Source organism: Megascapheus bottae, chromosome 29 (assembly GCF_031878675.1).
Source record: "Megascapheus bottae isolate mThoBot1 chromosome 29, mThoBot2.hap1, whole genome shotgun sequence".
Taxonomy (NCBI): domain Eukaryota; kingdom Metazoa; phylum Chordata; class Mammalia; order Rodentia; family Geomyidae; genus Megascapheus; species Megascapheus bottae.
In genome coordinates, this window is record NC_143537.1 from 16,347,776 (window position 1) to 16,373,163 (window position 25,388).

General features: G+C 42.0%; 1 protein-coding gene across 1 annotated transcript; it reads left to right on the forward strand.

The window, feature by feature from the left end:
• The first annotated feature begins 2,083 nt into the window (after positions 1 to 2,083).
• LOC150044885 (uncharacterized) lies at positions 2,084 to 25,089 on the forward strand. Its single transcript, XM_090320836.1, has 6 exons — positions 2,084 to 2,302; positions 10,958 to 11,048; positions 15,542 to 15,600; positions 20,799 to 20,925; positions 21,686 to 21,775; positions 23,047 to 25,089. The coding sequence occupies exons 2-6, from the start codon at positions 10,985 to 10,987 to the stop codon at positions 24,687 to 24,689; spliced, it is 1,983 nt and encodes a 660-aa protein (XP_090176962.1). The 5' UTR covers positions 2,084 to 2,302; positions 10,958 to 10,984; the 3' UTR covers positions 24,690 to 25,089.
• The last annotated feature ends 299 nt before the right edge of the window (positions 25,090 to 25,388 follow it).

Genomic DNA, 25,388 nt, shown 5'->3' on the forward strand with positions numbered 1-25,388 from the left:
ACCACCAGAAAAGAAGAAGTAGTGCTGTGGCTCCAGGGGTAGGGCGGGAGCCTTGAACTGAAGAGCTCAGTGACAGCCCCCAAGCCCAGAGTTCAATCCCCAAGAACAACAACAACAAAAAGTTATCAAAATTCAATTCACTCTGCTGGGGATGGTGGTATACACCTGCAGTCCCAGCACTCATGATGGCCAAGGCTGGAGAACCTGCAGTATGAGGCTAGCCTTGTCCACATAGTGAGATCCTGTCTCAAAACACACACACACACACACACACACACACACACACACACACACACACACACACACACACATCCCTCAACTTCCATTGGGAGAGTTTTTTTTCCCTTTAGTTCAGATTCACACATCTTTTTTTTTTTTAAGAAAATGATCTTAGTCTTCATGCGGAAAAAAAGAGGGGGGAAGTTTTTAATCATGTTTGCCAAGTGTTTTACTCAACAAAAAATTGGGGAGTGTCCGGTGCTATAGGCCTGGAAGTCATAAACTTGTCTCTATTTTCATAGAAGTGGGGAGCTGATTTACATGGGCAAACAGTCATATCGCTTGGGTTGTAACATGATCTTCTGACACGCACTATCTTTCAAAAACATTATCTGGTGATACTAACTCACTGTTAAAATTATCTGTTGAGAGAAATCACTTTTGTAAAGGAATCTCAAAACACTTAAAGAACAGAAAGGAAGTATAAACACATCTTTGTTTACATAAAAAATCACATCAATATTATGCTTTCACAAAGGTGTAGAAAAAGAAGAAGGAAATTTATACGGACTACACAGAAATGCTGGAGATTGTCCTATATATGTGGTACGTGTGCAAATCCATATGAGAAGGTGAATTATACTGTCATAGTCAGTTGTCAGGTTTCAGAGAATCATAGCCTTCTTTCAAGAGGTCTCTCCAAATCTTAAGGAAGAGTGCATTTTCTGTACATTTAAGTCAATCTTTTCCACTTGAGCTGATACTGCAGATGTGGCCTCAAGAAGTTTGGTTAATGAAAACGATGCATCTCCTATCTGCAGTGCCACCTCCTCCAGGGGGTCCACCACTCCAACTAGGAGCCCTTCAGCCCACACTCACGCAGGAGGAAAACGCATCCTAAGACCAAGAAGAAGACAGAGATGGCGAGCAAACCTGAAGCTCCTCAGCTGAAGCCATGTGGAAAGAGCTGGCACAGTGGAGCAGGACCCGAGCAGCCAAACCACAACCAATTGTCTTTCTGATGGTTGTCTTCACTCTGTGTTATCTCTAACCTCTTTTGCTGTCCCTTGGTTATCTCATGTTGTGACAGTATTTCACCTGGTAATTTGATATATTGTATATATGCATATTTGCTTATTTGAAGTCGGATAGGGAAGGGAGGAAAACAAGATGAAGGGCAGGGTGGGGAAGGGAAATGGGGAGCAAGACATGAGAAAGGGTATCAATGTTTGTGAAGTAATGCAGCTTCTATCTGGTGAATATAATGTAACCCTAACATATGAAAAAAAAAAAAAGACACCCTGCAGATTGAGAGGAGGCTTTTGCACTTATAAATAAGTAAAAGTCCTAGTATCCAGATTGTACAAAGAAGGCAAGAAATTCAAAAGGCTAAGAGTTAACTACCCCGTTAACAAAGCCAAGTAGAGACTACTTTGTGCATGTGTGTGTGTGTGTCGCTCATGGGGCTTGAACTCTAGGCCTGGGAGCTGTCCCATCAAAAGCAGCACCATGCTCACCTGTGCCCAGCAAGCACCCACTACCTCCCAACAACCCTACCAGGGCACTTTCTCATTTGGGGTCAGCAGGGGAGGAGCGGGATGCACCATCGCCGCGCAGAAGGTGGGAGATCTGATGTTTGGAGTCCCCAAGTCACACCCAGAGAGACTGAAACCTTCCACAAGGAGGAGGGTGTATAACTTACTAAGTGGAGAAGAAATAATCCTGAGTGTGGTGACTGCACGGTGCCCAACATTGGCGCTGGCCACGGAGATTCCGCATTTGTCCCCCCCCACGGAATTGGTGGTAGCGTCCAATTCACCGGAAGTGAGCAGCAGAAGTGCAGCGGAACTGCCTGGGAGTCGGGGCTTGGCTCCTGCTACTTTCATCATTGCCCCTTATCTCCACCCTGTAGCGAGAAAAAGCTAGGCCGGCGGGCCCTGACTAGGCAGAAGGAGAAGCAGCTTCTGCAGCCCGCGGCTCTGGGACTGGTGGCCCTGGTTTTCCTGCCCTACGTGCGACTGTGAGCTCTGCAGCAGCAGCCTGACTAGGATTGGGAGCCGCACTGGTTCCTGCAGCCAGTCAGGTGAGTGACTTGGGGCAGAGGAGCCAGGGACTCTCCATCCACCTCCCCGGCAATGGTTTTACTACTTCACCTCCCCATGTCTGTGTACTGAGAGAGGACTCTGGAAGGGTCAGCGCTTCTTCCTATTATTATTATTATTATTATTATTATTATTATTATTATTATTATTGCTGTTATTGATGCCGGATGGGGTAAACTGAGGCACCTAGGACAGAGATTTATCCACTCGACAGAGATAGAATTAGAACCCAGGGCCCTTGGTAACCAATCCAGAAATGTTGCTTCGAATTACCAGACTTTATTTAGTCTTCTTTTTTTCTGTTGCCTACTCCTGTCCCCTGACCTGCTCAAGCATTCTCATTCTTGGAAGCACGCTGTCTGCATGTCTGTATCCAGGGTGTGATGCCTTGGGTAGGACTGGTTCCCTCTTCACCTCTGCTCCCCACCATCACCCCCACCTGCTGATTCTGGTATTTCTTCTCAGGAAGTCTGTTTTACAATTTACCTGCTCCCCTCACCCTCTGCAGCTTTCTCCTTACTATTTCTTTGTCGAGTCCTGTGGATTCCTTGGGGAGTGAGTGCAATGATCTTCTTGGAGCTTCAAATCCCTTGTATGGAGTGAAAGATGAATTTCTGGTTCCTGAGGAACTTGTCACTTTTGAATCTTCAGGAGTATAGGTGTCCCAGTGGAGGGATCCCCCAAAACATTCCAGAGTTTCAGTTTCCTGAGGCTAGAATGCCCCATGCCTTCCTTCCCTCCTCTGAACTCATGGGACATGGTTGGTTTTGTTTTGTTTTGTTGCCACTTCTGGGCATTGAACTGAGGGCCTGAACACTGTCCTTGAGCTTTCTCAAGGCTAGAGCTCTACCACTTGAGCCACAGCACCACTGCCAGCTTTTTTCTATGTATGTGGTAATGAGAAATTGAATCCCGGTCTTTGTGCATGCTAGGCAAGTACTCTCCCAAACAACTGGCACCAGGACATGGTGTTTCTGATACTACAAACTGATCATGATCACATGATCATGGTCAGAATTGTGCCTCTTTGAAACTCACTCATGAACCTGCACATGTGTACATGCATTTGTACTAAATTAGTATTTTCTTCCTTCACGTGTGTATGAGTATTCAGATCTTGGGTCTTGAGCTCAGGACCTGTGCGCTGCCCTTTAGAAATTTTCACTCATGGCTGGCACCCAACTTGTGGCTTTTTGGTGGTTCATTGGAGATGAAAGTCTTACAGCATTAACTGCCTGGGCAGGTTTAGAACCAGGATTCTCAGATCTCATTCCCTTGTGTGAATCTCTGGCACCTGCCTTAGACTTGCATTTTCCTACTCCATCACATTACTCCAAATCTGTCATCTTCTGGCAAGTATATGGCATGCTTGAATTGGTTTGTATAGTGGGACATTTCAGATGTTTATGGGGTTGTGTATCAGGGTCAGACTTGAGTGAGTATTGGCTGTCCTGAAGGGAAGAGGCTGAGTTTGAGGTTGATGGTTTTCTTTTCTCCTCAGTATTAGGCTGTTATCTGTTTTGGTATCTTGAGCACCGAGGGTTCTTTGTCACAGAGCTAATCCTTAGGGGAGTAGCTATTTTACCTAGTTGTTGCAAACTGCCAGGAGGAGTCAGCTTGATCTTTATATATTTTTGTGGGTCATGGGGCTTGAACTCTGGCCTGGGCACTGTCCCTGAGCTCTTCAGCTCAAGTCTACCGCCCTACCCCTGGACCTGGGGTTGTCCCTGATCTCTTTAACTCAAGGCTACCACCTTACCCCTGGACCCACATTCCCACTTCCTGTTTTCTAGTGCTTAATTAGAGATAAGAGTCTCACAGTCTGTGCCCAAGGGTGGCTTTAAACCTCCATCCTCAGATCTCCACCTCCTGGGTATCTAAGATTACAGATGTGAGCCCCCACACCCAGCTTTATGGTAGATCTTTACTGTTCAGAAACTGAAGAACAGTAGAACACTTCTTTCCTCAACACAAGATTCCCATCTTGATAGCTAGCCTAACCCTTCTCCTCTCTACATCTTGTGTGTGTGTTTCTTTCTTGAATCTCTTTCCTCCAGTGGTCTGGATGCCAGGACTGTATCCTCAGTTCTGCTGTGGATTTGCTGCATGTGTTCCTCATCAACCATCTGTGTCTCTAGACCTTAATTTCTCTATCTGTAGACTATGATTAATGGAGAGAAGAGCCATTAGTGGCTTGGCTGGCCTTGAACCTTGATCCTCAGATCTCAGCTTTCTGAGTAGCAAGAATTACAGATGTGAGCCACAGTGCCTGGCAATTCTTTCTTATTTTTTGTGTGGGTCATGGGGCTTGAACTGGCCTGGGTGCTGTCCTTGAGCTCTTCAGATCAAGACTACCCTCCTACCCTTGAGCCAAGCCCCACATCCAAAGAGTCTCAAGTCCTCAGCCTGGGCTGGCTGAGAACCTAGATCCTCAGATCTCAGTTTTGTGAGTACCAAGGATTACAAATGCGAACTTCCACACCGACTGCTTTTTTTTTTTTTTTTTTAATGCCAGTGCTGGTGTCTGAAGTGGGACCTGGGCATTAACACTTAACCTTTTTTTCCCCCTCAAGTTTTCCTCCTGGGCCATAGTACCATTTCTGGCTTTTTCTGAGTAATTTATTTGAGGTAAGATTCTCATGGAGTTTCCTGCACATGGTGGCTTCAGGCTGCAGTCCTCAGGTGTCAGCCTCCTGGTAGCAAGGACTATGGGTGCAAGAGTTCTTTCCCAACACCAGTTCATATTTTTTTTTTGCCAGTCCTAGACCTTGAATTTAAGGCCTGAGCTCTGCCCTGAACTTTCTCAATCCTAGAACTCTATCACTTGAGCCACAGCACCAATTCCAGCTTTTTTCTATATGTGTGGTACCGAGGAATTGAACCTAGGTCTTTGTGCATGCTAGGCAAGCACTCTACCACTAGGCCAGACTCACGGTCCCCTAGTTCATATTTTTGATTGTTTTTGGCTTCCAATTGGAACCATGTGAGCAACATCATCTGTTTTTGGTTCTCTGTAGTTTTATTTTTCCTGTTAATTATTGATGAGTCATAGACTGGGCTGGGAATGTGGCTTAGTGATAGAGTGCTTGCTTAGCATACATGAAGCCCTGGGTTCAGTTTCCCAGTACCACATAAACAGAAAAAAACTGGAAATGACACTGTGACCAAAGAGCCCAGGTCCTGAGTTCAAGACCCAGGAATGGCTCATGCCTGTAATCTTAGCTACCCAGGAAGCTAAGAGCTGAGGATCACCGTTCACAGCCAGCCTGAGCAGGAAAGTCTATGAGACTGTTGTGTCTAATTAGCCACCAAAAATTCAGAAGTGGAGCTGTGGCTCAAGTAGTAAAGCAGTAGCCTTGAGTAAAAATACCTGGGTTCAAGTCACTGAGTCAGAAGCCCCGAGTTCAAGTCCTACTTACTGTCCACCACCAGTACAAAAATTAAAAAAAAACAGAAAAATAGAGTTCTTACCTATAAGCCTACAACACTTGTGAGTATATTAACAGTTTTGATTATGTTTAGTTGCCTACCTTATTTTGCAGAACATGGTAGACTTACGCTTTTCTGTTGTTTTCCAGGTTTGGCACAGTAATGTCATTACAACACCATAGCTTAAGATGCTATGGGTCAATGTGAAAGTCACTGTGTTCCTTTCCCTTTGCTACAGTGATCTTGGAATAGTGTCAGAGTGGAGACTCCACCTGGTGGTCTCTCTTCCTCACAGGAAGAACAGAATAGTCTCCTAAGTCACTTGAATGCATTTTTTTGAGTGGAAGTAAGATGGGGCTGTTTGTTGCTGCAGTGTTCCTTGGCTGCTACTGGCAGAACCCTTCTCTGATGGCACTTTAGAGGTCTCAGAGTCTGTCAGTACAGAATAAGTACTGAACATCTCACCAGCTGTCCTTCACTAAAACCTTGCTACAAGGAGTAAGTGGCTCACGCCTGTGATCCTAGGTACTTGGTAGGTTAGCAATTTGAGGATTATGGGTCAATGCCATTCCCAGGTAGGAAAGTCCTTGAGGCTCTTATCTCTTAAAAAGCTAGATGCAAGCCAGACCTGTGGCTCACGCCTTTAATCCTAGCTATTCAGGAGGCTGAGATCTGAGCATCCAAGTTCAAAACAATCTGGAGCATAGAAGCACCTGATACTCTTATCTCCAATTAACCTCCAGAAAAGAGAAGCAGGCTTTGCTCAAAGGAAGGGCGGTGACCTAGAGCTGAAGTGATCAATGAGGGACAATGCCCAGGCCCAGGAGTAGGGCAGTAGCGTTAAGCTGAAGAGCCTAGGCACAGCGCCCTGGATGAATTCAAGCCCCATGACCAACCAAAAAAAAAAAAAGAAAGATGTAGATCTGATCTGTGGCTCATGTGGTATGCTGCCAGTGTGGTAGACTGCCAGCCTTGATTAAAATAACTCAGTGACAGTACCCGTGCTGTAAGTTCAAGTTCTAGTACTAGGCACATACACACTAGTGGCCTAGTATCTGAATCATTTCCTCTGTCCATGTAACATGCACCACATGATGCCCAAGAGACAAACAGTTTAGAGGGATTCTGGGTGTTTGTGTATGTCTGTGTCTGTCTTATGTGTTGTTGATATGGTACGGCTTGAACTCATAGTCTGGGTGCTGTCCTTAAGCTTTCATTCTCAAAGTTGGCACACTCTAGCGTGTCTAGCTCCTTAGTGGTTTTAATAATCCTAGGCCGGTTGAGGCATGTTTTCCCTCTTCACAGTGCCTGGCTGGTGCTTCACTACAGCACTAGTTACTCCTGCCTGTGATGGAAGGTTTTTGGGGGTTTTTTTTGGCCAGTCCTGGGTCTTGAAATCAGGGCCTGACTACTGTCCTTGGGCTTTCTCAAGGCTACAGCTCTAACACTTGAGCCACCAAACCTCTTGTGGCTTTTTCTATGTATGTGGTACTGAGGAATTGATCCCGGGTCTTCTGCATGCTAGGCAAGCACTCTATCACTAGGCCAAACTCCCCATCTGATTAAAGTTTTTGAAAAGGAAACTAGGCCAGGGTCAGGAGTTTGGCCTAGTGGTAGAGTGTTTGCTTAACATTCAGGAACACCTGGGTGTGATTCCTTGGTACCACACACATAGAAAAAAGCTGGAAGTGGTGCTGGGGTTCAAGTCTTAGACCTTTACTCTTGAGAAAGTCTAAGGACAATGCTCATTGCTTGAGCTTAAGCACAGGACTGGGAAAAACAACAACAAAAAAGAAATAAAGAAACTAGGCCAGGTGTTGGTGGTCCACACCTGTCGTCCTTTCTACTCAGGAGCCTGACATCTGCAGATTGCAGTTTAAAGCCAGCCTGGGCAGTAGGACTGTGAGATTTCTCTCTCTGATTAACTTCAAAAACGTTGGAAGTGAAGCTGTGACTCAAGTGGTAGAATTGCAGATTCCAGTCTTGAACAAAATAGCTCAAGAATAGCATCCAGGCTCTGATTTCATGCCCTAGTGCTAGCACAAAATGAAAGAAAGAGCCAGGCTTTTTAATAAAATGTGTTGTACTAAGTAGAAATCTCTATGGAAGAGAAAATTTAAAAATATTAATCTCAGCTGGCTGCCATGGCTCACACCTGTAATTCTAGCTACTCATGAGTCTGAGATCTAAAGATCAATGTTCAAAGCCAGCACAGGCACCAAAGGACTTGAGACTTTTTATCTCCAGTCAACCTCTAGAAAATGGGAAGTGGGGCTTCACACAAGGGCAGAGCAGTCACCTTGAGGTGCAGAGCTCATTGCCCAGGCGAGTTCAAGGCCCATGACCGAGAAAAAAAATATAAGACAAAGAAATAAAAGGGGGAGCCAGGGAGGGAGAGAGGGAGTGATGGAGGAAGGAAGGAAAAAAAAAGAGGATGGAAAAGTAGGAAGTGGGTGGGAGAAAGATCTGGACTTCAGTGTCTCACACCTGTATTTCTATTCAGAAATCCAGAGGTAAAGCTGCATGGCTCAAAGTGGTAGAGCTAGCCTTGTTAAAGAAAGCTCAAGGACAGTGACCAAACCCTGTGTTCAAGTCCATGACTGACATAAAGAGAGGGAGGAGTGGGAAGGAAAGAACTGGTTCTATCTAAGAGTTGAGTAAAGTGGAAGCTGCTAGGTATATGGGAACCTCCTAAGAGCAAGGAGGTGAAACTGAATATTTTAATCCAGTCCTTGGCTGGTGCTGAAGGTGAGATTCCACATATAGAGCCCCTACTCTGCCTTAGTTGTCATCTGCTTAATTTTCCATAGGCCCTGGGAAGCTGCTGGCATCTGCTTCATTTGTAAACACTAGGAAACTGAGACCATCAAGGACCTCTCCTGGCCAGAAGAGGCAGAGATGGGGTATTCACTCCCTGGAATTGGAGCCTTTCCATGTCCTTCCTAAAACCTTCCAGTCTGATCTTTCTCCCATGCCATCTTCTGGTGGTTTTCCTTCCCTACACCATTATTATAATCAATAACTTCAGTGAAGTTACAGGATATAATATTTATATAAAAAATAATTGGGGCTGGGGGTTTGGCCGAGTGATAGAGTTCTTGCCTAGCATGCATGAAGACCCAGGATCGATTCTTTTGTTCCACATACATAGAAAAAAGCCAGAAGTGCTGCTGTGGCTCAAATGGTAGAGATTGAAAAAACCCAAGGATAGTCCTCATGCACTGAGCCCAAACCCAGGACTGGCAATAATAATAATAATAATAATAATAATAGTAATAATTGAGCTTATGTGAGCAATGAACAATTTAAAAATAATGTATGGAGTCAATTCTATTTATATTGGAATAAGAAATAAAACATTGAGAAATAAATGTATAAATAATGTAACATTGGACAATGAAAACTAGACTGCACAGCTAGTCTTGGAAGCACCCCAGTTTTTACCTGATCTTATCTCCTTGCTGCTGAGTAATTTACTTTTCCAAAAAGGCAGTTTGCTATTTTCCTTTATATTATTTTAGGTGCTCTCAAGTTGAAGTCTATACATCCAAATATGCCCTACAATCTCCATTTTCATGAGGAATAGATTAAGTCCACTAAATAGGCAGAACCCATACCCTGGATAACTGAATAGTAGGGATGATAATTCCCTACTCTCCTTCCAATCATGTTGTGTGTAACATCACAATAACCTTTAAGAGCAAAGCATGGGATCTCACATATAATGGAGGAAGACAAAGGATCTCTTCCACAGGCTAATGGATAAGGTCTGGGAAGCCAAGTGTGAGGTCCCCTTGAAGAGCAATGGAGTTGATGGTGGTGATGTACCATGCTCTAAGAAACCCTGTAAGGAAACTTTTCACTAGTTAGCTGAAGAAATTAACAGTCTGTGAGCTGTGTTCACAATCAGTGCCCAAGCTCTGAGTTCAACCCACAGCACCAACATCACAAAACCATACAACAACAAAACACAACAACACAAAACAACAACAAAAAAATAACCTTAGACGAGAGGCAGAATTCTAAAACTAGTCACTAAAAAGTCCTTAACATTTTATGTATGGATTTTTAGAGTGTCTAAGAAATTCATTGTTAGATTTTGAGAAATCTAAATTGACACAAGGATTGTGCCTTATATCTACTTATCAATCCTGTGATTTTATTTCAGTGTATACATTAAGTGTACAGGAGAGCAATGGAAAGAAGACTAGGAATTAATTTAGTTGCTGCAAATACTTTTTTTCTTCTTCCTCCCTTTGGTCATGAGGTTTGAAGTGTGGGCCTGAATGCTGTCCTTGAGCTTTTCAACTCCAGGCTTGTGCTCACCACTTTGAGCCATAGTGCCACTTCTGATTTTTTAGTGATTAAAAAGAGGTAAGAGTCTGATGGATTTCCATGCCCAGGCTGGCATTGAATCATGATCCTCATATCTCAGTTTCGCTCATGAGTAGCTAGAATTATAGATGCGAGCCATCTCATCTGGCATGCAAAATATCTTGGAGGGGCAAAGGGAGGATCCTGGGGCTTGCACTCAGCCTGGACACAGTCTCTGGGTTCTTCAGCTCAAGGCTACTGCTATACCCTTGAGTCAAGCCCCATTTCCTATTTTCTAGAGATTAATTGGAGATAAGAGTCTCAGGTCCTTTTGTGCCCAGGCTGGCTTTGAACCTTGATCCTCAGATCTCAGCCTTCTGAATCTAGGATTTAAGATACCCAAAGTGAGAGGGTGGAGAAGTTCAAAAAGTAAATAAATAAAAACTACACAGACTTTTAACCTCAATTACATTTTTAGAAATAAGAATTAAAAAATCAACTCATAAAAAAAAATCAACTCATCTAATGCTCCGCAAACATTTCCATTTTCTAGTTGGTCTCACAGTGTTTCAGGAGGAAAACTGAGATTTTTAAGAAGAAACTCCACTTAACTCCCACAGCTGTGAGAGAAAAGTCCCCAGGCATCCGCACACTACTGGACCTAGGTTATGGCAGTGTTTGAAGCCCTATAACAAGCCTACATCACAACACACTGTGGGAATTGTAGTCTCCTTTGGAGTGCAAATCCTCTAAATGTGCTGGTTTTTTTTGGGGGGGGGATGGCAGATAGGGGGATCCGTTTCTACTGTTTTTTTTCTCCGATTGCAAGACCTGGTTTCTCTCCCTTTGCCTTGCTGCTAGAAGCGTTTGAAGTACAGTTTTGCCTTCTGTAGGTCAGAGCCCCAAGCCAAGTGCCCAGGATGTCTTCAGTGGACCTTGGGAGCTGTGACTTGAAGGGATCTCAGGCTGCAGAACCAATGTCAGGTATGAACCACGAACTGGCCTCAGGACCAGCGTTTACCTTCCATGTGTTCCTCCAGTCTGGTCGAGGATTTGTGTGCGATTCATGAGTTTGTGGTGCTGTTAGCCTTAGCCTAAGTGCCTCCAGATGGCAGATACAGGTTCCTGAATCTCCTAGAGCATATTGGGTGGTTCTCTAGACTAGGAGAACAGGAGCTATGCATTTATATTCCATGACTGAGTGATTTTGCTGTTAACCCATGTGATACCTTATTTACTTTGCTTAGCTGTAAAATAAGCAATTTAAAAATTGTAGCAAAATTGTGAAGTGTGTGTGCCTACCTTGAGTCTTATTATACATACTTTGGGGTGCAGATTTGTTTCTCCTAGAGGAGTTTCTGCTCTGCTACTGCCATGTTATCCTTCTTAGCACTCTTGGCTTCACTTCACAAGTTCATACACACCTTCTGTCTAGAGATAGTTCTACATTGGGAAATTGGAGTGGTGTGTGCTGGTCTTATGTTTTTAGGAAGGGAGCCTGGCAATGTTTGAAGGAGGTTACCCTATGAACAGGAGTCTCTCTCCTAAAAGAACAGACTTGACTGACTCTGACAAGCCCTACACAGCAGAGGTAAAGAAGCACAGGAAGAGGAAGATGTTTCTAGCTTTCCTTGCCTTAAGCAATAATTGGTTCTGCTTCCCATGTGGTACTCTCCTCCAACTCTCTCAATCACTTGGTGATGTTTCAAGATTTAGAACAAATTTGAGGAAAGGAAATGAGCTGGCCTGAGGAATACACCAGAACCGAATTATTAGCCAGGAAATGAAGGCATGGTTTCGAGTGCAGGGACCTTTTCCACTTTATTCTTCTGTTCTTGACAAATTACAATTTCTCCATTAAAATTATGAGCCTGTTTTACATCACTTCAAATGAGACTGACTAAACTTGGATTGTAAAACAATTGATAAAATATAATTTAGAGTCAGAAGGATATTCTAGTGGTAGAATGCTTGCCTAGCATTCATGAAGACCTGAGTTCGATTCTTCGGTACCACATACTCAGAAAAAGCCAAAATTGGTGCTGTGGCTCAAGTGGTAGAATGGTAGCCTTGAGGAATGCCCAAAGTACTCAGACCCTGAGTCCAAGCCCCAAGATTGGCAATAATGATAATAATAATAATAAATATATATAATTTCAATACAATACAATGCCCTTTCTTGTGTGCTTTCCCTCGTTCTTGAGCTCATGGTCTGGTGTGGGTACTGAGCATGTTTGTTCAGGACTAATGTAGTACCAACTAGCCACATCTCCTCTTCTAGCTATTTGTGATTATTTATTGGAGAATTGAGACTCTCAGACTTTCCTGTTCCAGCTGACTTTGTTCCTCAGAAATCAGACCTCTGAGTAGGTAAGATTAGAACCAAGAGCCACCAAAGCTCAGTTACAATACTGACTTGGTTTTTTTTTTTTTTTTTTTTTGCCAGTCCTGGGGCTAGAACTGAGGGCCTGAGCACTGTCCTTGGACTTTCTCAAGCCTAGAGCTCTACCATTTCAGCCACAGCACCACTTCTGGCTTTTTCTATTTGTATGTTACTGAGGAATGAAACCCGAGTCTTCGTGCCTGTCAGGCACGCACTCTACCACTAAGCCAAACTCCTGGCCCACAATACTGACTTCTAAATACAGATTCTATTTCTAATAAAACAACCTGAAATAAGCCAGGTGTAGTAGTTCACGCCTGGAATCATAACTACTGAGGAGGCTGAGAAATCTGAGGATCTTGGTTCAAAGCCAGCCCAGGTACAAAAGGACCTTGAGACTCTTATCTACAATTAGTTTCTAGAAAATGGAAAATGAGGCTTGACTGAAGGGTAGGGTGGTATCTTTGAGCTGAAGAGCTCACAGACAGTGCTCAGGCCCAGGGGTAGGGTGGTAGCCTACAGCTGATGAACTCAGGGACAGCACCCAGGCTGGAGTTCAAGTCCCATGATTGACTAAAAAGCAAAACAAATTAAAAAAAAAAACCCAAATCCGATATTTTTCATCCTTGGCTGCGGATGGTTGATTGGGATATTTTATGTTGTATGGTTATTAAGTGCTGTATCTCCAGGAGGATGTCCAGGGTTTGTTACATGTTTAATCTAAAAATGAATTGGTTTTATAATGCCTACCAATTAATTGCATGTGGATTGGTCCTAGGTGAAGTGCTTAAGGTGTTGTTTGAAACATAAAAGATTCTACTCTCATATGACACTAAATGAAAGGACCTCTAGGATATAGAAACAAAAGCGATATAATGAGTGATTGTTGTCCTTGATGTACTATGTTATCTCTCATCTCTTTTGCTGTCCCTTGGTTATCTCATATTGTTACAGTATTTCACATTGTTATCTGATATATTGGATAAATGTGTATTTGGTTATTTGAAATTGGATAGGGAAGGGGGGAAAACAAGATGAGGGGTGAGCTGGGGGGGAAGGAAATGGGGACCAAGACATGAGAAAGGCTATCAATATATGTGAAGTAATGCACCTTTCATCTAGCGAATATAATGTAACCCTTCTATTAATTACAATAAAAAATATATGAAAGGGGCCAGGAGTTTGGCCTAGTGGTAGAGTGCTTTCCTAGCATGCATGAAGACCCAGGTTCGATTCCTCGGTACCATATACATAGAAAAAAAAATGGTGGAAGTGGTGCTGAGGCTCAAGTGATAGAGCTCTAGCCTTGAGAAAGTCCAAGGACAGTGCTCAGGCCCTGAGCTCAAGCCCAGGACTGGCAAAAAAAAAAAAAAAAAAAAAAAAAATATATATATATATATATGAAAAAAAAGTGATTAGCTCCCATAAGAAAGCTTTATGTGGGTCCAGAAGTTTGGCCTACTGGTAGCATGCTGTCTAGCCTACACGAAGATCTGGATTTGATTCCTTAGTACCACATACATAGAAAAGCCAGAAATGGTGCTATGGCCCAGGTGGTAGAGCGTTAGCCATGAGAAAGCCCAAGGAGAGTGCTTAGACCGTGAGATCAAGTCCAAGACTGGCAAAAAAAAAAAAGAATGCTTAGCCAGCATGGTGGCTCACACTTGTAATCCTAGCTACTCAGGAGGCTGAGACCTGAGGAGTTTAGCTCATAGCCAGGCCAGGCACAAAAGACACTGAGACTTTTTTTTTTTTTTTTTTTTTTTTTGCTAGTCCTGGGCTTGGGTTCAGGGCCTGATCACTCTCCTTTGACTTTTTCAAGGCTAGCACTCTACCACTTGAGCCTCAACACCACTTCCGGCTTTTTGCTATGTATGTGGTATCGAGGAATCGAAACCGGGTCTTTGTGCATTCTAGGCAAGTACTCTACTGGGCCAAACTCCCGGCCCAGACTCTGAGACTCTTAACTCCTAGGATACAGGAAGTGCTGCTGAGGCTTCAGGATAGGGTAAGTAACCTTGAGCTGAAGAGCTCAGGGGCAATGCCTAGGCTCAGAGTCCAGACCCCACAACTGACCAAAAAAAAAAAAAGAGAGAGAGAAAGGGAAAAAATAAGTTTTGATTTTCCAACCCTTGCATCATATTAGTGTTTTTTAATTAATTAATTTTATTTTTTACTTTTTTATTAAAGAATTTATTAATATTGCTTTTTTACATCATATTTTAAATGACAAGTTTAACAAACAAGTGTTCAAGGAGGGAATCTATTTACAATGACTGGGACTTAGTATTTAGTTCTTAATCAAATTTAGGCTAAGCGTTTGTATGTCAAAGAAACATATTAATTTATGACATAAAACATTATGTCTGTAGAGTGATAGGTTGTTATGTCTATATAGTTATGTTTATATTTCCATTACCATGTCCATAGCTTTGGGTATGTAGTTATTGAGTCCTCGCTTTTGTGCTCTTTGGATTTAATAGCCACATATTAAGGATACCATGTGCCTTTTGTTCCTTAGGTGTTGACTTGTCTCACTCAACATGATTTGCTCTAGATTCATCCACTTCCCTGTGAATGCCATTATTTGATCTTGTCTGTTGGCTATGTAGAATTCCCTTGTGTTATTTGCATTTCCTTTATGACCATAGATGATGAACATTTTCTCATATGCTTTTCTGCCATTTTAATCTCTTCTTCTGATAAGTCTCTCTTTAGTTCCCTTGCCCATTTAGTGAATGGTTTATGGGGTTTGGGAGGGGAGATTAATTTCTTGAGTTCCCTGTAAATACAGGATATTAAGCATTTGTCAGATGTTTGAACTGGGCCTGGGCACTGTCCCTGAGATCTTGAGTTCAAGGCTACTACCCTACCCTTGAGCCAAGCCCCACTTCCTATTTTCTTGAGGCTAAATCTCAGGTTCTTTCGTGTCCTGGCTGGCTTTGAACCTTGATCCTCAGATCTCAGCTTCTTCAGTAATTAGGATTACAGGCGTGTGCCATCACATCCAACTTGTATAATGTTTTGAGCAGGAAAATCTGGGGCAAAATCACACAGGTTCTTTCTTTACTGCCTCATCTGCCTTCTCTTCCAGCCCTGCTTCCAGAATCTTGTGTTCCTTCTCAGCAGCCAGAAAGAATGAAAGGATCTCTGGTGAGTTTCTTTTTCTCACTTTGTTTTACATTTCATTTTATTAATCCAAGAGTGTTCGAGTGCAGATTTGCTTCAATTTCTTGATAGTTTTTTTTGCTTTAAGAAAAAGTCATGACCAGGAGTTTGGCCAAGTGGTAGAGTGCTTGACTAGCATTCACGAAGACCCAGGTTCAATTCCTCCATACCACATAGATTAAAAAAAAGAAGGTGGAAGTCGTGTTCAGGCTCAAGTGGTAGAGTTCTAGGCTTGAGAAAGTCCAAGGAAAATGCTCAGGCCCTGAGCTCAAGCCCAGAATTGGCAAGAAAAAAAAAAAGAAAAAGAAAAAGTCACATTTGTTATATAATTCAGTGATACCTAGGAGATGACGTCTAATGGAAGGTGAAAGTACGCTAGTAACTGGTCAGAAATCACATTCTCATGAGTAACAGTATATTATGTTAATGAAGTATTAGTGGAGTTGCTAAAATAGGGTGGTCACACATGCATACCTTCTAATGTTCTAAGGAACTGAGTAAGGTATCAGTATTTACTCTCTATGAGTGCTTCTTCGAATGTTTTGTGGTCTTTGTCTTATGTGAAATTTAGCTATATTTGATTATGCAGTTTGTGGTCTTTCTAGAAACCTCCCTCTTTTTTTTGTAAGGTGTCTTCACAATATTTTTTTGTCTAATTTCTGTCTTATTGTCTGTTTCCTGCTCACTAGCTTTCTTCATTTCTCCTCTTTTTTTGCATTTGTTTTTCTCTGTCTCTTTTCTTTTACCCTGTACCTCTTCCCTCCATATGTCTCTCACTTTCTTTCTTTTCTTCAAATGATGTCTGAGAGCTAGTTTTCCTTTCTGCTTTCCTAATCAATTTGCCTTTGCTGATGTGACTTTTCTAATTCATATTTTTCTTTTTCCTTTTTTTTTTTTTTAAACTTTTTTGTGGGTCTTGAACTCTGGTCCTGGATGCTGTCCTTGAGCTCTTCAGCTCAAGACTACCACCCTACCCCTTGAGCCACAGAGCCACTTCTGGTTTTCTTAGTGGTTAATTGGAGATGAGAGTCTCATGGACTTCAGTGCCTGGGCTGGATTTAGGCTGGCTTTCAATCTGTTTTGAACCAGCTTTGAACCGAGATCTTCAGATCTCAGCCTCCAGAGTAGCCAGCATGACAGGCGTGAGTCATCATACCTTTCAAATGGATACTTTTCTTATCAACAATGTAGGAAAATTGTTGTTAACTGTAACCCTAGAGAATTTTACAAGATTGCAGTCTCAAAGAAAATTAGAAAAATACAAAGACATAAACAGATAGAGACAGGGGGACATGGGAGAGTGGAGGCCAGGGCTTCCAAGCCTCACTGGCACTTAAGAAAGTATATTTGCTCGAGTTCACACAGGGAAGGTTACTATGAGTACATGTAAAAAATAAAGCATCTATATTAATACTACAATCGGAGCCAAAAAAGTGTTTGGTGGAGACACTTGTTCACTTATTCATTTGAGTCTGTAAACTAGAGCCCAGAGAAAGTCCAGATATGACCTTCGCCTTACCTAGCCTTAAAGGCCAACAGCAGGGCCATGAGTGTGGCCTAGTGGTAGAGTGCTTGCCCAGTATGCGGGAAAACCCAGGTTCAATTCCTCATGACCACATACACAGAGAAAGCCAGAGTTGCCAAGCGCAGTGGCTCACACTTGTACTCCTAGCTACTCAGGAGGCTGAGATCTGAGGATCACAGTTCAAAGCCAGCCTGGGCACAAAAGACTGTGAGACTCTTATCTCCAATCAATCAATAGAAAATGGGAGGTGGTCTGTGACTCAAGTGATAGGGTGTAGCCTTCAGTTGAAGAACTCAGGGACAGTGCACAGGCTCAGAGTTCAATCCCCAAGACCCACAAAAACAGAAAAAGAAAAAGCCAGAAAAGGTGCTCTGGCTCATGTGGAAGAGAGCCTGCCTTGAGGAATGCCCAAGAACAGTGCTCAGGTCCTAAGTTTAAGACCAAGGACTGGCAAAAGAAAAAAAAAAAGTCAACAGCATCCAGTGTTCAGTTCGCAGCCTTTGCAGCACTCAGGAAGGGGAAGAGGGCTGGGAAGGGTCTCTTAACCCTCTCCAGATTTGTCTATTTTTAACCCTTCCTTGGCCAGCTCTCAGAGTTTTGTCAGGGTGGAGTTCCAACCTCTCAAAATTTTTTACCTTCAGCTCAAATTCAGGGCTCCCTACAAGAAATTTATTTATTTATTTATTTATTTATTTATTTACCCAGTCCTGTGCTTGAACTCAGGGCCTGAGCAGTGTTCTTGAGTTTTCTTAAGGCTAGAGCTCTACCAGTTGAGCCACAGAACCACTTCCCAGCCTTTTCCATGCATGTAGTACCAAGGAGTCGAGCCCAGGTTTTCGTGCGTGCTAAGCAAGCACACTCCTGATTGTATTGCCTTTATTTGTTCTCACCTCATTGGATGTGGTACTGTAGTTTTGTTTTTTTCCTTTCACTATATTTGAAGATTCTCATCCACTGCCAGTGTAAGTTAGATGCTAGTATCGATATTAAATAATACAGTGAGTAGGGATTTTATATTTAAATATCACTGTTGGCAAATCTAGCACATATTTCTAAACATTTAATTTGTTATTTCAACAGGAAAAGAGACATTTATATGCCTGATAAAGTTCACAGAATCCAAATTTTCCATGTTCTTTTTTTTTTTTTGTGGGTCATAGAGCTTGAACTAAGCCTGGGTACAGTCCCTGAGCTCTGCAGCTCCAGTCTTACCTTGCCTTGGAGTCTAGCCCCACTTCCCATTTTCTAAAGGTAAATTGGAGGTAAGAGTCTCAGGTCTTTGTGTGCCAGGGTGGCTTTAAACCTTGATCCTCAGATCTCAGCCTCCTGAGTAGCTAGAATTATAGAAGTGAGCCACCGCAACCACCATGCCCCTCTTCCTTGTTTTTTTTCGTTTTTTGTTTTCTGTTTTTTAAACCAGCCCTTTGGCTGGAACTCAGTCTGAGCACTGTCCTTCAGCTTTCCTCAAGCCTAGTGATCTACTACTTGAGCCACAGCACCACTTCTGGCTTTTTCTATGTATGTGGTACCAATGAATTGAACCCTGGTCTTCATACAAGCACTCCACAACTATGCCAAACTCCTAGCCCTTCCACATTCCTTTTGATGATAGATCTTTCCATGTAGTCTAGGATGGCTAGAAATCCTTCTTGAGTTTCCCAAGATCAGGAAGTATAGGAGTGTCCCATCCTGTGTGGCTACATTAACCATTGTTTAGGGTACAGTTCTCTCTTCCTTCTACCCATCTACAGCAATTTTCATCTTCCACGTATAATCATTAAGCATTCAGCTCCTGTTCCTCTCCACTCCATTCTCTGGAACTATCATACATTTTGGCTCTATGGGTTTGTTGATCCTTGGAAGCTCTGGAAGGGAAAACATACCCTAGCCGTTCTTTTATGACTGCTGTATTTTGTTTAGTTTACTATATTCAAGATTCATCTGTAAAATATTGTAAAATGTTCTTCCTTTTTAATGCATTGTTTTACATACTTCTATCTTTTGTTTATTATGAATAGTTGTGAAGTGATTCTTCACATATTTGTTGTACTCTCTGCTTTCTCTTCCATTGGGTACAAATCTAGAAATAGAAGTGTTGGACCACATTCCTATGTAATTCTATATTTAGTTCTTTTTTAGCACTCTTCACGCAATTTTTGATTGTTTTATATTCCTTGCAGAAATATACCAAAGTTCTCTTTTTTCTCACAACCTTCCCAGTAATGGTTAGACTTTGAAAGTTGGTTGTGTGTGTGTGTGTGTGTGTATGTGTATATATGTGTGTGGTTTTTTTTGTTTAAAACTATGTCTATATTAACATATTTAAAGTAGTGATTTCATTGTAATTTTTATTTTTTCTCATGTCTATTGATAGGGGAATTTTTTTCTACATTTTGAACCACTGTTTGTATATATTCTTCTTAGAAAAGCCTCTCCAATCTCCAATTTTTTTCCCTTTTTTTGGGGGGTAGTGGGGAAAGTCATGGGGCTTGGATTCTGGGCCGTGAGCTCTTTAGTTGAAGGCTATTGTCCTACTCTAGGTATTGCCCCGGAGTTCTTCAGCTCAAGGATCCCTACCATTCTACCCCTTGAGCCACTTCCCATTATGTACAGAACAAAGGTCATCCTCAGTCTTTTGAAAAAGTGAAACATATAGTAAACTTGCAGTATAAAACAGCAAGAAATAAATTTCTTGCTACGTGCAGTGACTTATGCCTGTAATCCTTGCTACTCAGATATCAGGCTGATATCTAAGGATATCAAAGCCAGCCTGGCTTTGATCTCCAATTAACCACTAGAATATGGGAAGGGACACTGTGGCTTCATAGGTAGGGTGATACCCTTGAGCTGAAGAGCTCAGGAACAGTGCCCAGGCCCAGAGTTGAAGCCCAACAACCCACAAAAAAAGAAAAGGAGGGCCGGGAGTTTGGCCTAGTGGTTAAAGTGCTTGCCTTGCATGCATGAAGACCCGGGTTCGATTCCTCGGTAACACATGCATAGAAAAAAGCTGGAAGTGTTGCTGAGGCTCAAGTGGTAGAGCTCTAGCCTTGAGAAAGTCCAAGGACAGTGCTCAGGCCCTGAGCTCAAGCCCAGGACTGGCAAAAAAAAAAAAGTTTCTTCCCCGAGTGATTATTATGCCAGACATACGAAATTAACATTCTGAATGTACTTCACTGTATTATTACTTGATACCATAAGGGTTTGCAATATTCTCACAGTACCAGCATATGCCATCATATAATGTAGTTTCTTTTCAATGGAATAATTCCATTTATAACCTAAATCTACTGCCTCCCCCCCCTTTTTCTTGTTGGTACCACAATTGCTCTACCATAATATGCCACAAGCCATTAACCATTTTCTGGTGGGTAATTGGAAATGAGTCTCATGGAATTTTGTGCCAGGCTGGCTTTGAATCATGGTCCTCAGATCTCAGTCTCCTGAGTAGCTAGGATGACAGGCATGAGCCACCAGCACCTGGCTTGCCTTTTTATTTTTTGTGGGTCATGGGACTTGAACTCTGGGCCCAGGAACTGTCCCTAAGCTCTTCAGGTCAATATTTTATGTAAGTCTAAAACATTCATGTAGAAGAATAAATTCCAGACATGGTATGCTTATAACTCAGGGCTAATTACTTGATGGACATGTACCATTACAGAAGCTGGTGTCATTTGATGATGTAGCTGTGGATTTCAGCTGGGAGGAATGGCAGGAACTGGACAATGCTCAGAGGATCCTGTACAGAGATGTAATGCTGGAGACCTACAGTAACCTGGTGTCATTAGGTGAGCATAAGTCAAATTAACTTGCCAGGTCAAGTGCCTTGGTATTCTGTAGATACGTGAATATTTATCAAACTTTCAATGCTATTTAAATGTAAGATTCCAGGCCCTAAGAAGTATCATTTCTCTCTAAAGAAATCCTAAGGTTATTTTGTTCTCATTCTTCAGGATACCTAATCAGCACTTTGACAAAAGTTCTAAATTATGTTCCCACTAATGGAGGCAACATTCCAAACTTACACAGTAATTGTAAGTGGATAAACAATCCAGAATATAATATATATCATTATTGGAAATAGGATCTACAAATCACGAAACAGTGAGTTTTAATGGAAACGTGGCACTAGGTGCTATGTTGCAGGGCTGTATTCTTAGACACTCAGGAGGAAGAAATCTGAGAATTCTAATTTGAAGCCAGCAATGGCAGAAATGTTCCCATGAAACCCTGTAACTCCAATTAACCCCTCAAAAATGTTAGTGGAATGTCAAGAGTTTTACTTTGTGGTTGATTGCTTGCCTAGCATGCATGAAGACCCTGAGTGTTAGTGGAGCTGAGAGTCAAACTGGTATTTTTCTAACCTTGAGCAACCAAGCTAAGTTTATGCCATACAAAATGAATCCAGAACTGGGGAAAAGTCAAACATGGAGCTAGTGAAAAATGAGAAAAAAGATTTAATAGCTACCTTGTGAGTGGGATGTTTGAGATCTTACAGGAATGATGACCCAGCATAAGCAATAATTCTCCAGTGTTTCTAATTTACAGCGCTCTGTGTTCCCAAACCTGTATTGATTGTCAAGCTAGAGCAAGGTGCAGAACCATGGATAGGAAATTCCTCTGACAAGAATATCACAGGTGAGTTAATGCATCTTCATATTGATGTTGGAGCCGGAGTCCAGTTGGTAAGTTCATGTTGTTATGTACTGAGCACTAATGTTCTTAGTTACCCTAAGTCCTGTGTGGAACCTATTGAATTCTTTGTAAATGAATCGAAATCATTTTCTTTTCCCAGTCCTGGGCTTGGGCTCAGGGCCTGAGCACAGTCATTTGGTTTTCTCAAGGGTAGATCTCTACAATTTGAGCAATAGAAAAAGCCAGAAGTAGTGAATTAATTGGTAGGGTTCTAACCTTGAGAAAACCCAAGGACACTGGTCAGGTCTTAAGTTCATGCCCCGGACTGGAAGGAAAAAAAAAAAAAGAAGTTTTAGTCTAGAGAAGAAAATTAACTAGACAATGAGCTGGAGTATTTCTGGTCTTCCATGGTTCTGAGGGACAGGAGTGTCAGAATAGGAATGTTGATGAGACTTCAATTGGAAAGAAACAAATTTCAAAATTCCCACAAATACCTAAATTGAGACTTTAGTGAGAGGGTATAACTGAAGGGATGTAGCTATAAGTCATAACTCTCAAGAACCATTCTTCCTTAGTCAAAGGTAAACAGACATATAAACCACTCTTGTGGTCTCTGAATCTAGAAAAGATTCCCGTTCCTCACTTAAAGGTTAAGAAGCAAAGCAGCATTGGAATTGGGTAAGGCAATCCTAGCTTCTACTCAGGAACTGAGGATCAAGGTGCAATGCTAGCCTGGGCACAAAAGGACCTGAGACTCTTATCTCCAGTTAACCTCTAGAAAACAGGAAGTAGGGCTTTAGCTCAAGGATAGGGGTTGTAGCCTTCAACTGAAGTGTTCAGGGACAGGGCCCAGGCCCATGAACCACAAAAAAAAAAAAGAAAGAAAAGAAAAAAAAAGAAAGTTTAAACAAGAAGCAAAGCAGCACAATACATAAATTATTTCTCAAAAATGAAAGAAAGGCAGCTATTCCCCAATGTATAAACAAAACAGTATTTGAAAAAAACAGCTGCAGGTATACTATAGGCAGTACTCAGCTTAAAACTGTAGCAGTACATAGTTGGGTAGTTTGAGTAAATATTTCCTGTGATATAAAACAAAAACTAAAACACAGAAAAACATTATTGGTCATTGTAAAATATCACAAATCAATTTCCAGTTTTATATTTTTAAAATGTCTAACACTTAGGATGGGGAAAGTAAAGTCCTTACCTTTACATTAAGGAAGATGTGTATCTCATGTATGTTTTTGTCTTTTTTTTATGACTCATTTTAGATGTCCAAGTAATGGAGAATGTATTTAAGACGTGCCAGGAAAGTCCACATGAATGTCTTTGTGAAGTAGCAGTTGCAAGTAGTATCGAAGCAGAGAAAAATGTGAGATTAGCAACAACTTTTCATTTGAGCTCCACACATAAGCCAGAGCTGATTAGTAATAATGGGAACACCTTAGGGATGAGGACTGGGGAGTTCATTAAGTGTCAGAACATGCTTCTGTCTCCTGAGGCTGAGGAGATGCATGCTGCATCTAGGTCTCATATATCTCCTGTTGTTGAACAATCCCTCAGATATTCAGAGCATTTTAGTCACAATTGTGACAGTCCAAAAGACCTGAAGAATCATAATCCTGTTCTCCCTGCCCAAGAAATTCTTCAGAGAGGGAGGAAAAATGCTGAATGTATTGTGTGTCAAAAAATATTGTACTTAACACCGACCATCACTACACATTTGAAAATGTGCACAGGAGAGTCTACTCGTACATGTAGTGAATGTGAGAAATCTTTGAGTAATGAAATTTGCCTTACAATACCTCAGAGCAAATATCCTGAGATATCTGATGAGTACATGAAGTGTGAAAATTCAATTTCTGAGAAGTCAGACCTGACGTTCCAACCTGGATCTCTAACTGATGAGAAACCTTATGAATATGAGAAACGTAATAAACTTCCTGTCCAGAAATCAGCTCTCAGCAGGCATGAGAGAACTCACACAGAAGAGAAATTTTATGAATGCAATAAATGTCAGAAGTCTTTCAGACAGAAGTCATACCTCACTTTGCACCAGAGAACACACAGAGAGAAACCTTATGAATGTAACAAATGTGCAAAGTCTTTCACCCAGAAAATACACCTTGAAGTTCATCAGAGTAGACACACAGGAGAAAAACCTTATGCATGTAACAGATGTGGAAAGTCCTTCACATGGAAGTCAGACCTCAACAGACATATGACAATTCACACAGGAGAGAAACCTTATGAATGTGACCAATGTGGAAAATGTTTCAGACAGAAATCTCCCCTCAATTTGCATCAGAGAACACACACAGGAGAGAAACCTTATGAATGTGACCAATGTGGAAAGTGTTTCAGACAGAAGTCTTCCCTCAATTTGCATCAGAGAACACACACAGGAGAGAAACCTTATGAGTGCAACAAATGTGGAAAGACCTTCAAGTGGAAGTCAACACTCCGTGTTCATCAGAGAATACACACAAGAGAGAAACCTTATGAGTGTAACAGATGTGGAAAGTCCTTCTCACAGAAGACAAACCTCGACATGCATATGACAATTCACACAGGAGAGAAACCTTATGAATGTGACCATTGTGGAAAGTGTTTCAGACTGAAGTTCTGCCTCAATTTGCATCAGAGAACACACACAGGAGAGAAACCTTATGAATGTACTGAATGTGAAAAGTCTTTCAAATGGAAGTCAACACTCCGTGTTCATCAGAGAATACACACAAGAGCGAAATCTTATGAGTGTAACAGATGTGGAAAGTCCTTCACAAAGAAGTCAAACCTCGACCTGCATATGACAATTCACACAGGAGAGAAACCTTATGAATGTGACCAATGTGGAAAGTCTTTCAGATGGAAGTCTTCCCTCAAATTGCATCAGAGAACACACACAGGATAGAAACCTTATGAGAGTAGCAAATGTGGAAAGACCTTCAGGTGGAAGTCGCATCTCGGGAGGCATAACAGAATTCACACATATGAGGAACCTTAGGAATGTAACCGAAGTGGAAAGTCCTCCACCCAGTATTCACCCCTCAGGAAGCGTAAGCGAGTTCACACACATGAGAAGCCTTAGCAGTGTAATAAATGGGAACGACTTTTTAGTCTTTGGAAGAAAACTCAGCTTGTATCACAGAAGCAACTCAAGGTAAAGCCCTTAATGAATGTAGCAAATGTTCAGTCTTTAACCCAGAAGGTAAAACACAGGATTTATCACTAAACACCCATAGGAGAGAATCCTATGAATAAAATGAGAGGGAAATTTTTTCAAGAAGTCATACTTGAGTTTGCATGAGACCACACACACATCTAGGTTGTGGGCACCTGCGTAGCCACCAGGACACCCCATGCCAGGGGCAGCACAGGGGTGAAGATGCTCCCAGCATAGCCCTCGTTACATTGCCATCCTAGCATGCAGGACAGGAAGAGCTAGGGACAGCAGAAGAGACATGCTGAAAGTCAGGATGAGGGCAGATGTTCTCATTGTTTATCCACAGCCTATCTCGGTCTCCTCTGATGTCTGATTAGACCAAGAGAGTACCAGGTTCCCTCTCACAGTCCTGGTTCCATTTATCTTTTTCAGTCATGGGTCTTGAAC

Coding starts and splice junctions, on each gene's coding strand:
- LOC150044885 (XM_090320836.1), top strand. CDS start 10,985: ATGTCTTCAGTGGACCTTGGGAGCTGTGACTTGAAGGGATCTCAGGCT. Junction 15,601..20,798: donor AAAGAATGAAAGGATCTCTG/GTGAGTTTCTTT, acceptor GTACCATTACAG/AAGCTGGTGTCATTTGATGA. Junction 20,926..21,685: donor CAGTAACCTGGTGTCATTAG/GTGAGCATAAGT, acceptor TCTAATTTACAG/CGCTCTGTGTTCCCAAACCT.